This window comes from Phoxinus phoxinus (genome assembly GCF_949152265.1).
Source record: "Phoxinus phoxinus genome assembly, chromosome: 21".
NCBI classification, from domain to species: domain Eukaryota; kingdom Metazoa; phylum Chordata; class Actinopteri; order Cypriniformes; family Leuciscidae; genus Phoxinus; species Phoxinus phoxinus.
This window is the reverse complement of record NC_136896.1, coordinates 24594625-24608511: the sequence shown is the minus strand read 5'-3', so window position 1 is coordinate 24608511 and position 13887 is coordinate 24594625. Positions and strand designations below refer to the sequence as shown.

At 38.2% G+C, this 13887-nt stretch overlaps 1 protein-coding gene across 2 annotated transcripts; it reads left to right on the top strand.

Annotated features, from left to right (window-relative positions):
- Positions 1–2055: 2055 nt before the first annotated feature.
- mki67 (marker of proliferation Ki-67) lies at positions 2056–13440 on the top strand. 2 transcript variants are annotated; one of them, XM_079595910.1, is made up of 16 exons: positions 2056–2469; positions 2977–3083; positions 4023–4104; positions 4338–4453; positions 4574–4640; positions 5122–5191; positions 5350–6084; positions 6601–6833; positions 6918–7437; positions 7545–7663; positions 7809–7983; positions 8061–8183; positions 8277–9274; positions 9490–9544; positions 9679–12066; positions 12954–13440. In XM_079595910.1, the coding sequence occupies exons 2-16, from the start codon at positions 2992–2994 to the stop codon at positions 13046–13048; spliced, it is 5868 nt and encodes a 1955-aa protein (XP_079452036.1). In that variant the 5' UTR covers positions 2056–2469; positions 2977–2991; the 3' UTR covers positions 13049–13440. The 2 variants fall into 2 exon arrangements, with proteins under 2 accessions (XP_079452036.1, XP_079452037.1); XM_079595911.1 differs by lacking the exons at positions 2977–3083; positions 4023–4104; positions 4338–4453 and having other exon boundaries at positions 2336–2469.
- Positions 13441–13887: the final 447 nt, after the last annotated feature.

Below are 13887 nucleotides of genomic sequence, written 5' to 3'. Positions count from 1 at the left end.
TTTCAGTTTGTGGCGTTTTTGTTCCTAAATACCTTAATTCAAACTCATTGATGCCATTTTGTTCATTCTTGAAGTGAACCTTTGCCTGTATGGTGATTATAGTGACGAGTCAAAAATTGTTTCGTTTATTAATTATTTAATTTTGATTCCAATTTTGAATTTAAATTGGGTTATAGTTCTTGAAAGTGTTTTTTCCAGTTCTCCCATCTTTGTTTTCCAGAACTTCTTGATTTGGTATATATAATAATTTCCATTTATCCCCAAATTTTTGTGAGTTTATAGATTTTTCAATTTCTTCAAACTGGTTTTGCAAACATTGTGCATTTTTCAGACGGAGTGTGGTTTTATATTGTTTTAGTGCCTCACAGTAATGTAGGTGGGGGTCCGGATTATCGGGTTTTCTGTATTTTGGATTTGATAAATTTATTTTCTTTTTGTTCGTTTTTTTTCTCAGAGACTTACAGTCCAAATCAAACCATTTGTCAGTATCTAACTATTTAATTATTTGATTTAACAATTGTCAAATTACTTTTTGTGCTGTTTTGTAAGTTGTTTAGTTTGTATGTTGTACTTCCTGATTGATGCCAAACAGATTTTTAGAGTATACCTGTATTTGGAATGAATGTAACATTGCTTGTACTGTTCAATAGCATTGGTGTAATTAGTGAAACTGTTTTTTTGTTCATTTGATATGGTGTCCCAATTGGTTTGGGTAATGTTTCTGATTGCTTTATATAGAGGGTGATTTGGCTGTGGTCTGAGAAAGGTTCTGAGAAATAACATTCTGATCACTCAGTCTGGAGTTTTACAATAAGGCATAATGTGTGCAACATAATGTCATTTCTTAGACAGTTTAGTATTTGTTTATTTCCCATTATTTTAGAGTTTATCAGAATTATTTGCCCCATTTTAATTTCAGATACAGTTCTTGGACATAATTAGTATTTTTTAAATATTTAAATTATTAAATTTAATGATTACTTATGTATCATATTTCAATGGAAATGTATTGTAGGCTAGGCTACTGACTCATACATGAGGCAAAAGAAGTTAGAACTTACTATTATTCCTCACTCAAATAAAATAAAAGAGCCTGTTCCCCTTTATGGTTAGTACCATAAAACCATGTACTACTTAGTATAATATTGCTAATTACAATAGCATTAACATTAATATTTTAACATTAACGCATTTGGAAGACACTTTAATCCAAAGCAATTTATATTGCATGCAAGCATTATGCATTCCCTTGGAATCGAACCCGAGACTTCCGGAGCGCTTCTAGTGCCATGCTGTATTGGTTGACCTACACAGCAATAATCAATAGGCTACCGATGTTTGTTTTTTCTAAAATAATATTTTGAAATATTGTAACTTATTTTATCTGAATTTATCCACAATTCTTTTCCTTACTGTAAAGGTAAGTGATTTATTTTGATATCTACATTTGTATTACTACTTTTGTACACAACAATATTGGATTTGTTCTTGTTCTGCAATTAAAAAGAAATGATACGAAAATAATGTACGTATTCATTCAGTTACAGTGGCCATCATTTTTGTTACAAGTTACAACTTTGGTGACCTGACAATTTTAATTGTGTGGTCATCATTTAGTGGTTAGTATTACTGCCCGGTTTCACAGACAAGGATTCTAGTCCCAGACTAAAATGCATGTTTGAGCTGTTTAAACTGGAAGCAACTTGTGCTGACAATATGTCAGTGTCGTTGTTTTGACTCAAGATGCACACCTGTATTTTTTTTATAAGGCATGTTTATAAAAGCTTCATAATGTCCAAATTTAATTGAGGCCTTCGCCTGGCTTGTGAAAATAGGCCTACGAAGAAAAGTGCATATTAAACTCGGCTCTTTTCGGCTGCCTGCCCTGCTGCCCTGTTTTACTGACTAGGGCGGATCGTGTCTAGTTTAAAAGAGCGGTTGCACATTTAACATGATTTAATTGGCCACCTTTACTGTCGCGTTACGTCAACACTACATCCTATTGGCTACGTCAAGTAGGAAGTATTACTACTGGCCAACCAAACGCCTTCGCGCGGAATTTTGAATAGTTTTCAAACATTTGTAGTTATGCGCCTTATATTCCTCCGCAGATTTAAAGGGAAACTAGTCCCTCACTTTTATAATGCATCATATGTTATATGAATCTTTGAATAAGGCTCCGATTAATTATTTTCATCCAATATGTGATATGTTGTTTATATATAGTAAATAACTCTTAGTTGTTTAATTGTATTTTATTTTGCGGAGGGATATATGCCGTCAGTGAGGACGGCAACACGCGCTGACTTGTCGATGCCTCGATGGAAAGTGTTAATGTTGGTGCTAGTAGTTTGTGCTAACGGTAGGAGCGACAAGGACAACTATCCGAATGCTGGATTAGTCTGATTTTAATTATAAAATCAGGGCTTAACGTCGATGGAATATACATTTTGATTTACGGAACTTCAGGTAAAGAGACGTTTAATTTCACGGATACAAAGGAACTGTTTAAACTGACACTATGCCAACGACAGATGCGTAACGTTATTTCCGTTAACAATAAAAATAAATCGGTAGCTTTATTTTCAGTCATTATGGCCACAAGTAGTGTGAACAATATTTTATTACAGTTGGTCGCTAAAACTAAGTAAAATGTGAATTTACCTGTGCTTTTTTCCTGTTATGTAATGTTTTAAATGTCTTTGGCCATGTGCTGATCTTGCGTTTTCAATTGTGTGACGTTAAGTTACGTGAATGTGAAATAAACTAACGTTATACATTTATATTGACTATTCAGACATTTTCTTTGTAAGTTATATAAGTTAGTCTTTATGTTGTAATTATCTTCGCAGATGATATTCGAGTTATGTTCATGAAACTTTATTGAAAAATACGTCATTTACAGTTACGTCGATGAAAATGTACGAGTAAGTTACATGAATTAATTATATTTTATTTTTTTGTTTGCTAAACAAGGTAAGTTGTTTTAAAATGCCTTTGCTGGGGAAGATAGTCGTGATCAAAAGACATGGAGGAGGAGATGGGACTGAATTTCCCCTCACAGCGTCCTGTATGTTTGGAAGGTCAGTAACACGTCTTATTACAATAATGGCTTAACTTACATGGCTGTGATTACAATAATGCTGCCATGTTTTTATACTGAGGCACGTGAATACCAAAATCATATGGATAAAATTACTACTATAGCACATACACACTATGATTGAAACTAAAATCGAAGTACATTTGTTTAAAATTTTTAACATTTGGTTTAAAATATCTGATAAATGGCAAGTGCCAAACATTTACAGTTCTTTGTGCCACATGTGCTGTTCGACTCTTTTGATGCCAGGCGGGCTTCATTGATGTCAAATTTGACGTATTGATCTCTCCAGCCAATCAGAATGCGTTATTCCTTAACGGCACGAAGTAACTTTAAACATGTAATCGTGCTCATTTTATAGATAATGCATGTAACAGGTCTAGTTTGTTTATTTAGTATATTTACAGTTATATTTGGCAAAATATTGACTTATCTAAGTATCTAAAGGCAATTTTGACCAATGAAACAAAGTTGTTTAAATATGCAGGTTTAATGTGTATAATAAAACAAGGAAATCTTTAACAAATTAATAATGTAGGCTACTTGAATGTGTGGTGCATATATGGTTCGTCATGCTGTATTTTTTTTTTTTTAAATGATCTAGACATAAATTGACAAAAACAGATTGTAATAAACTAAGGCATTAATGCAAGAAGCTATTGCTAGAATATTTTAATAACTTATGGTGAAACTAGAAATAACCAATAAATGGAAGATAGATTTATGCATCTTTGAATATCAACTTAGACCACATGCAAAACAATGTATTGAAATTATATTTCAATTATACATTTGTTTGAAAATAAAATAACGTTGATTTTTGCTATGAATATAGCCACTACATGCATCATAGTTTGATATTTCTCATTCACCAAAAATGAAAATGCGCCATTTTAATGTGGACTCTTTACCTTTTTAGGAAGCTGGACTGTGATATTCGTATTCAGCTGCCGCAGGTGTCTAAAGAGCACTGTAAAATAGAGCTGAATGAGAACAAGGAGGTAATTATATTGTGATATTGCACTATGCCCCTGGTTTCGCAGACAAGGTTTAAGCTAGTCCCAGACTAAAATGCATGTTTGAGCTGTTTTAACTTGAAGCAACTTGCACTGGCATATCTTAAAATGTCAGTTTCATTGTTTTTTCTCAAGATGCTCACCAGTAATGTTTTTTTCTATGGCACATTTATAAAAGGTACTTAAATGTTTAATGTATTGTCTCTCTCTTGTTTAAGCTCATTTTGACCAATTTAAGCTCTGTGAACCCCACACGTATTAATGGAGAAGTTATTAATCAATCTGAACGGTTAAAGCATGGTGATCTCATCACAATCATTGATCGTTCTTTCAGGTGAGTCTGATTTTTATTATAATTATTATGAAAAAAAAAAACATTAAAGTTTTCTTTCTTAGAGAATCTTTGTTCTGAGAATAATTTGTTTTGTGTGGTTTCATATTTTCATAATGCTAGGTTTGAGTACCCGCCTCCAAAGACACCGAAGAAGAAGAGACTGTCCACGGCTGGAAAAGACAAAACAGTACGGCACGCGTTGTGTGATTTATCCCGGCAGTTAGGACATCGCACAAGATTTGTCAACACAGAAAACATTTCATCACTGGATAGGTTTTATCATTTATATTGAAAGTGTGGTTTGTTAGCTGAATGTGCGGAACGCTTTTCAGCGACAGTAATTAAGGCAACTTTTTTTAGCACACTTCACACCCAGCGCCGTTAATTCAGGAAAAAAAACTCAGAATGCTCCACGTGTAACTTCGGTCTTCCGACCTTTTACCATTGGGTCAATTGATTTTGATTAATATGTGTAAGGGAGAGAGAGCCAGTCATCTACATCACTCAGCGATCAAATAAGGCTTTGGCGGCACAAAAATTAGCTTTGGCAGCCACCAAAAAAATTTCAATGCAGGAAAAACCCTGGTCGTGTGAAACAGATGATGCTTATTTTTTTGTTCATTTATCATTTTATTTCTTTGTTAAATTTTGTTTTTGTCATCCTGTAGGCTTTGCAAGACCAGCAGGAACAAAGCACACCCGTTCATGCAGAGAAGAGGAAGTCAGAGCATTTGTTTGGTTAGTGATCATGAAATTAATTTTCTATGATATTCTCTAAATTTCTTTTTTTCAACATGTTTGCTGGAAGTGGTCCCCCCCCCCCCCACCCCTAGTTTTGCTAATTCTGCTAGAATATAATTTCATATCCGTAATTGTCTTGTGTGCTATATTTACAGACACTTGTTTAAAAGATGGGTCAAATTTACCACCATCTGTTGAGAATGAACCAGAAGATGGCAAAATTAAAAAGGACAGTATGTCACCTTTTTGCGAGCTCTACCAAATGGTCAAACAGGACCTTGTTGCTAAATCGCCATGGAAATCTGAGCTACCAAAAACACCTCTTGCAAGACCTCAGGTTGATCATGAGGAAGCTCCCGCTGCAGATGTTAAAAGTAGCCCTAAACCGGTCACAACTCCATCTACCAAGAAGCGAAGATCCTTGAAATCCAGTTCTGAAGATATTACTGGACCAGCTTTCCCTCAGAGCTCATTTAATTCAAATCAGGAAGAGAAACCTGCTGATGATGATGATATGCTGTCTGTAGGATCCATCACCACCTCATTGACAGAGAAAATTGTAACTCCTGTCTCCCAGAAGAAGAGAACACCCTTGAAAACGCCTCAGAAGTTCAGTGCTGGTGAGGTTGTCCAGCAAATTATCTTAGAGCCTCAGCCTGAGGAGAAAACTCCTAAATCCCCGAAAGGAAGGAGAAGTGTTGGATCACAGGATCAGAGCCTTGATCTCCAAATGCCTTTGGGCCAGCCTCAGACTCCAGGCCCAGTAGGCAAGAACACTGAAGTGAAAATGTCTCCAAGAACATCCCCAAGATCAAATGCTGGCAAAAGGTTTCAAGTCCAAGGTAGTCCACTTGAGATTAAGGCTACAACATCAAGTTCTAAGAACAAAGGTAAGACCGTAAACTGTCTATGGTAGCGATCATAAAAGAGCAAATCACCTTTTAAAAATAACTTGGTGCTTCAAATAACAATTGTCAATTACATTGTTACGCCACTAGGTGGCATCAGGTGACTGTTTAAAAAGTGTATTTGCCTTTGAATCATTCAGTCTAGAGATTCATTCAAAAACGCTGATCCATCCAGTAAATGAAACAAGTGAAGTATTTATGAGTGAGCCATTGAATCATTAATTCAAACCAATTTAAAAAATAAATAAAATTATTTCAACATTTTAAATAGACTGCAGCAATTATATTTTGTCAGAACTTCTGGTAAATTACATGTTATTTTTAGTTGTCTTCAGAATTATGGGAGAAATGTGATCTCTTTTTGAAACAAAATAATCTTGATTCTCAATTCATCCAGAATTGTGCAGCTCTACTTAGTGTTTTCTTGTCATGTACACCATGTTGCAAACATTTGCCGTTATTTAAAAATATTTCACCATACTTTTGTTTGTCCTGCAGATGGTACTTCAATTAATGAGCTGTGCGACGGAAACAATTCTCACACCGAAGTAACCGTTCCAAAAGCAAAGAGAAAGCGAGTGTCCTTTGGTGGACAGTTGACCCCAGAGCTATTTGACAAACGCCTGCCACCGAATTCCCCCCTCCGCCGTGGGGCAACTCCACGATACAGTTTGGGACCTTCCCAGAAACCTCAATCTCTCCTACGACGAGCATCCACCATTGGTCTTTTGGTAATACTTAAAACCAATTTTTAAGGACAATAACCTTTATCTATTGAAAACTTTCAAAGGTTTTTAATGCTTCTTTATTTTCAGGCTCTTCGACTTGAAGAAACTGTTCCAGATGTTCAAAATAGTTCTCAGAAGAAAGCTTCACCCAAGAAAGCTTCACCCAAACGTGCTGTGAAGATTCCATCACCTGCCAAAAAGTCACCGAGTACCAAGGCTAAAACTCCATCACCAAAACATCAAAAGTCACCACATACAACATCCTCTACTCCTGCCACACCCAAGACACCTGCATCTGCTAGAAGAGCATCAACTTCAGCTGTTGAGGCTGCCAGTGACATGTCTTTAACTGAGACACCAAGGGTGCAGGGGAGGTTTTCAGTCTCTCGTATCAGTACTCCATCGCCTGTCCAGGACCAGGAGGAGAAGTCTGAAGTACAGTCGACCATTGTAGAAGACATGCCTCAGAAGTGCGTAACACCAAAAATACCCTTAAGGAGGAAGAGCATGAAGTCATCTGCAAGAAAAACTCCTAAGACTGCAATTAAAAGTGCACTTGATGTAATTCGTTCAAGACGCAGTGGAGCGTCACGGGCTAATCTAAAAGGTGAAAGATTTAATCTGGTTATATTTATGTTGTCCTGTTTTGAAGTTTTAATATTTTATTGATTTAAATAAACATTTAATATGTATGTTTGTTTCTTTGTTTTCAAGTGGTGACCTCTTGGGCTGATATTGTGAAGTTTGGTCAGATCAAACCGCAAACAGAAGTTACAACTAAGAAAAAACCCACAAAGAGCAACGTAGTCAAAAGAAATGTGCCAAAACCCAAGGTAAAATGCAAATGATTCTTAAGTCTAAACAAATGTTTCCCATACCTTTCTTTTTCTTTTTTCTGATAATGGGTTTTAGCTCATTGAATGGCTTATTAATCTATGACTTTATTTAACTGCAAATTCAATTTAATGACCTATGCAGACACCTGCACGGAGGTTGAAGGATGATATCAGCACTGGGCATGCAGCATCTCCAGTCACCATTGTTGTTGGCAAAGCCCATATGAGGACTAACCAGTCTTTTGGTGCTGCACCTAAAATAGTCACCAACATAGCACTTTTCAAGAAGGACATGAAAATGGATGAGGACTTTACAGGTTTGTTCAGGATTGAAGAAAACAATGCATGTAATGTTCTGTGAAGTTGTTAGTTCAAATTCTAAATGTTTTGTTAGGCGTTGCAGACATTTTCAAAACGCCAGCCAACAGGAGGTCTAAGAATATGGTTCCCATAAATAATGAATGTCCCGAGATGCCTTTGGATGAGATTTCAGTCATGAAAACACCAGAAGAATCGGGTTAGTTTTTTGGACTTGTCGCAAGTTGGTTATCTACTGTGTATTGTTTTGATATCACTGATTTCATGCCCTTGTTTTTCACTGCCCACACAGGTGAAATGATTGTCTCTCCAATAAGTGTGATCTCCACTGCCAAATGTGGACAGTACAACAATGAAGCAGTAACACGACTTCTTTTGGACAACCCGGATGGTAGTTTATTGGACGATGAAGGTCTTTCTCAATTCATTGACAACTCAAATGAGGCAAGTGGCCATGACATAATTTCAGATCAAGAGATGTCCCCCAATGACCAAACAGAGGAAGAGGAGGCTCCCCCTGAAAGGGTAGTCAAAACCCCAAAACAGAAAGCAGCACCATCCTTGTGCCTCACTGGAGTAAAGCGACTCATGAAGACACCCAAACAGAGGGCAAAACCAATTGAAGACTTAAGAGGAAAGCTGCTCAAGACCCCCAAGGAATATAAACCTCCCCAGGAAGATAGTCTGGAAGGCATTAAGGAACTCCTAAAGACTCCCAAATACAGGGGAGCTCCAGTAGAAGACATGGTTGGAGTGAAAAGAGTGATGCAGACCCCAAAAGAAAAGAACAACCCTGTACTGTGCGCAACTGGTCTTCAGAGGCTTATGAAAACTCCCATAGAAAAGTCTGAGCAACATGAAGAACTCGCGGGTTTGAAAGAATTGATGAAAACACCAAAATTAAAGGGTGACCTGGAGGAGAATCAGTTTGGGCTAAAAAGGTTGGTGAAGACACCTAAACAGAAGAGAAATCAAGTCGAAGAGGACCTAACTAGTGTTAAAGAACTGAAGACCCCTAAACACAAAGAACCAGTTGAAGATCAAATGGGTATTCAAAGGCTGATGCAGACTCCCAAAAAGAAGGTTGAACCTGTAGAGAACTTGGCTGGTGTAAAGCAGTTAATACAGACCCCTAATCAAAAAGGAGAACCTTTCAGCAATCAGTTGGTAATCGGTAAACTGATGACCCCTCAACATGGAGTGATGGCAGAGGAAGTTTTCACTGGCTTTAAAGAACTTGAAGAACCAGAAAATAACTCTACCCTGACAACAGAAAATGGTGTGATTGAGGTAAACGGCTAGGTTACTCTTGTTAAATCATGTCTATACAGTACATTATTGTGTTGATTACAATGGAACTTTTTGTCGCACTGCTGACTTGCAGTGTATATATGTAAATGTTTTCTGATAGATAATAGTCATTTTTTGTTTTAACTAGGCCTATAGTCTAGTTTTTATTTTTTTTATAAATATAATTAATTGATCTTCATATATTTAATGTCTAGATACAAGAGCCTCTTCTAGTAGAGGAAAGTGGTTCTGCATTCGTGCCAGCCAAAGGTGAGTTAAAATAGGGAAATGCACATTTGTTCTAAAATTTTGGAAATTATGTATGTTTTGATTAGTCTTAAACGGGAGTTACACAACGTTTAACTACTTGGATTGAGCTGAACTTATCTTGTCTTATCTCGTAGATTTTGATGAGGAATGCGACAAAGAAAATGTCTGTCCAGTTGAAACCATGGAGACTGAAGTGGATTCCCAGTGCACCACTGAAGTCATTGATTCTATTCACAGTGATGTAGAGACGCATGTAATCCCCCAGGAAACGCATCCTGACCAGATTGAAGAAGAGTCGGTTTCATTTGAAGCTATTGATGTCTGTTTTTCTGGGACTGATGAGAAAAATGAAGAGAAGTCTGAAGAAACTGTGTGTACCTCTGAAAATAGCAGCGCAACAGTTGAAGCTACCTTAACTTCATCCACTGCTGAGGAAGGGGAGATAATCAAGTCTTCACTTGCCAACAAAATTCAGCGTGGCAGTCGAGGCAGAGTGCCACAGAAATCCAAAAATGCTAATAATGACATGGTCAAACCACCTGCTATGTTGTCAGTAACTGAAGAGGAAAATATGAACGGTCCACTTCCCTCTAGCCCTGCCAGGGGAAGGAGAGGCAAGAAGCTTCTCGAAATTCCAGAAGTCACTGCCAGCCCAGTTAGAAAATCTGCCCGTGGTAGAGTTCCCAAGCACCACTTTGTGGGTGAAGAGGAAAAGAACACTGAGGCTTCCCAAGTTTCTGTAGACTCCATGAAAACTGAGGGACCAGACTGCCTACCTGTAGTTACTAAAACCAGGAGAGGAAGAAAGGCTAAACAAGATGATGTTGCAATTGAGCCCATTGATGAAATAAATGCTGGTGACCCACAGTGTCCTGATGCAGCTGCAAATGAAGAGCTTGTCCAAGCCCCAGTTGTAAAATCTGGGAGGAGGAAGAAAATAGATGCAATGCGAAGCCATCCTTCAGAAGAACTTGAACAGAAAACACCTGAAATTGTTTGTGAGGTAAATGTTGCACCAGGTGGTGTCAAATTGCTGGCTTCACCAGTTACTGAGACTGTCTCTGCAACTAGAGCTAGGAGAGGAAGGCCACCAAAGAAGGAACACTTGAAAACTGAGCCAACCCCTACTTTGGTAAATGAAATAACCAGCACTCATGCTGTTGTGGTGGCTGAGAAGCCACTGACACCTGTTGCAAAGTCAGGGCGAGGAAGGAAAGCTAAAAAAGAAATTGTCAATGAGGAACTCGTGGATAATGATGATGCCTTGGTTGTTTCTCAAACTGTGGCAGTGGTGAATGTTGAACAAGATAAGCCTGAAGCGCCTGTGGTCAAGTCTGGCAGAGGACGAAAGACCAAACAGCAGAAACCACAGATGACTGAAGAGGTTGTTGACCAACCAGCTGTAGATGCCAGCACACTTTTACCTGTGACCGAGGAACACACTGAAACAGTGGTGAAATCTGTGAGGGGAAGTAGGAAGACAAAGGTGACTGTTTCAGCTGAGACTGAGGAGAACATTGTCAGCCTTGTTGAGCAAGCAGAAACCCCTGTTGTGAAAGCTGGTCGTAAAAGGGCTGTTATTGCAAAGGAAACAGAAGTTTCTGTCAAAAGAGGTCGCCGTGCTGTTCCAAACCCTGCACCACCAGTTGCTGTGGTGTCCAGCCGTGGACGTAAAGCAGTTGCCAAGGCAGAGTCAGAGGTTACTGAAGATGTAGCTTCGTCAGAAGAGACAGCTAAACCTGTTAAACATACCAGGCGAGCAGCAAAAGTACCTGAATCAAAGAGAGAAGAAAATTCCATGACACAGGCAGGCTCTGAATTGGTTGCTGCTGAGAGTACAGCAATTGTGGCACTGGAGAAGGTGGGTAGAGGAAGCCGTGGCAGAAAACAGAAGGATTCAACTAAAGACATCCCTAACAACCCAATCAATGAATTTTCTAAAGCCAAGGAAGCTAGTGAAATTAAACTCTCAAAAAACGTTAACTGGAACCCAGATTTGGTGGTCTCTAAAGACATTGAAGAGATCGAATCTTCTGCAGATGTAAAACAACAGCTGAAGAAATCCAAAAGGTTAGGCAAAATACCAGCTGAGACCTCCTCCACATCAAATCAGTCAACTGATCTGCCACCCAGAGGCCGCAGAGGAGCCAAAAAAGAGGAACATCCTGTTGAAGAAGTTCAGATAAAAATCAAGCCATTGAGGGGAGGAAAGGCAGTGGGCTCTGCTGCACCTAAATCAGATCTCAGTGATAGTAAGGCATCAACTCCCCCCAAAAGGAAAAGGAATGATTTGCTGGAGGTAACTGACGAGTCGTCAAATAAGGAACCTTTGCCAAAGAAAAGAGGCAGAGTAGCCATCAGCGCTAAAGTTGCAGCTGAGGTCTCCAGCAAAGAGAAAATGCCTGACACTGAACCAGAAAAGGCTGAGGTTAATCCCAAGAAGACTGGTAATAGAGCTGTAAGAGGGCAGAAAAAGACAGCCCAGGAACCAGATCCAGCACCTGCTCAGGAGTCCGTTTCAGGTACGCATTCTGTAAATGCTGTCTCCAGTGTATTCCAGAGTAAAAGAGAACTTTACATTGGGGTCTAGTAAGACGGGTGTTAAGTCAACCCGATTGTGCATCTTGTGACTGTAAAATTAGTTTTTTTTTTTTTTAGATGTAGCTATATCTTTCAGTGAATTCTCACATCAGTCTTTATCCCTATTTGGACGGGACTAGTCTTCATGGAGGACGTTAGAGAAATTAGTTTTTCACAGGTGTGCTTCGTGATTTGAATCCTGTCCGAATCTGTATTTTTCTCATAAAACCTTAAAATTACCCAAGCAAACGCAACAGTCCTCTGGGAAATCTAATCCTGTCCAAATGTCTGTGACTTCCAATATTGTAATATACTAATGAATGTTTTTTGACCTACCTGAGCTAATTAATTTAAATAAAACCTACGTCATGCGTGATGGACGCAACCACAGTAGATGATCTTCTGTAAAACCCACGTCTAGAAAACACTCTCACCTCTGTAATAAACATGTAGATCTTAGTCCTGTCTTAAATCGTTACATGAAATCACAGACATAGAGTAATAATTATTTGAACACAAAACATCTTTTAAAAACTAGTGCCTTCTGAATAGGGCTGCGTGTCAAAAAGATGTAATAACCATTGGACCCACTATCATCAAATAAAGTACAAAAAATTATGATCTCACACAATAAATATTTATATTTTGCTTTGTGGCATGTAAGGCCACAAAAGCTGATGGGCTTGACAAGTGTCATGGTTATATACGGTTTAGACCTGTTTTATGTACATACAGTACATGTTATAATTGGCTCTCGGTTTTGAATTTGTTGTGCTGTTATCATTTATTCATTTTTTGAGAGTGAAAAGTTAACTTTGTTTTCTCACAGGGACCACCACTCGAAGAGGAAGAAATGTTAAAAAAGTAGAGGAAGTGAACATCTCTACTGAGGCAGCTCCCGTCAGGCGTACCAGGAGGAAGTAAAGCACTGATCTTACAGAGTGGTCTTAATCTTAATCTCTAAATCTCTGAAAAAAAGTTTTAGTTTTATATGTTTGTACTATTTCATTATGACATTTTTCTATACATTTCTCAGTGTAATTTTAGCTGCTTTTTAGGGATAAGTGTTTGTGTACACTTATCGAATGTTTTAATTCAAGAAAATGTTTAAACCGTAAACTTCCCTCCAAAACATTTATCTTCTATATTCTCTTCGTGTTCTTTTTTTATTTTATTTTTTTAAAAGAATAAAATAAGTGAGGTGGTACAAAACTTGGCTTAAGCTGTCACAATTTGCATGTAATGTGGTTAATTGGTGTGACATGTTTGATGTGATATGCTTGAAAGTTTTCATTAAAAAGATATTTGTAACCTCATGTTTGATTCTTTTATCTTTTCAATTTTATTCTGTTCGACCTGAATATGTTTCGACTGTTCATCCATTCATTTTATCTAATGCAATGCTTATGCAGGTGTGCCAGAGATCCAAGTATCAAAACGTACTCGGTTACTTACGTAACCTCGGTTCTCTCTAGAAGAGGGAACGAGTACTGCGTACTGAAAGTACGCACCGGGTAAAGTCTCTTTGCTCGAGATATTGAAGCCAAAATTTATCCTTAAATTTCCATATCTTGTAAACGCAGTGCAGCAGCAGTCAGACCTAGAGCGGGCAATCTAGCGCGCTCATTGGCTGCTCCGCGGCAACTGCTGCAGCCTACCACTGAGCCCCTGGCGTGACGTCACGCCCAATGAGGACGCTTCGCGCCCTCACGCGGCCAAGCCCGCCAAAATGGGAGTGGCTTAGCGTATATAAGGGGCAGTTC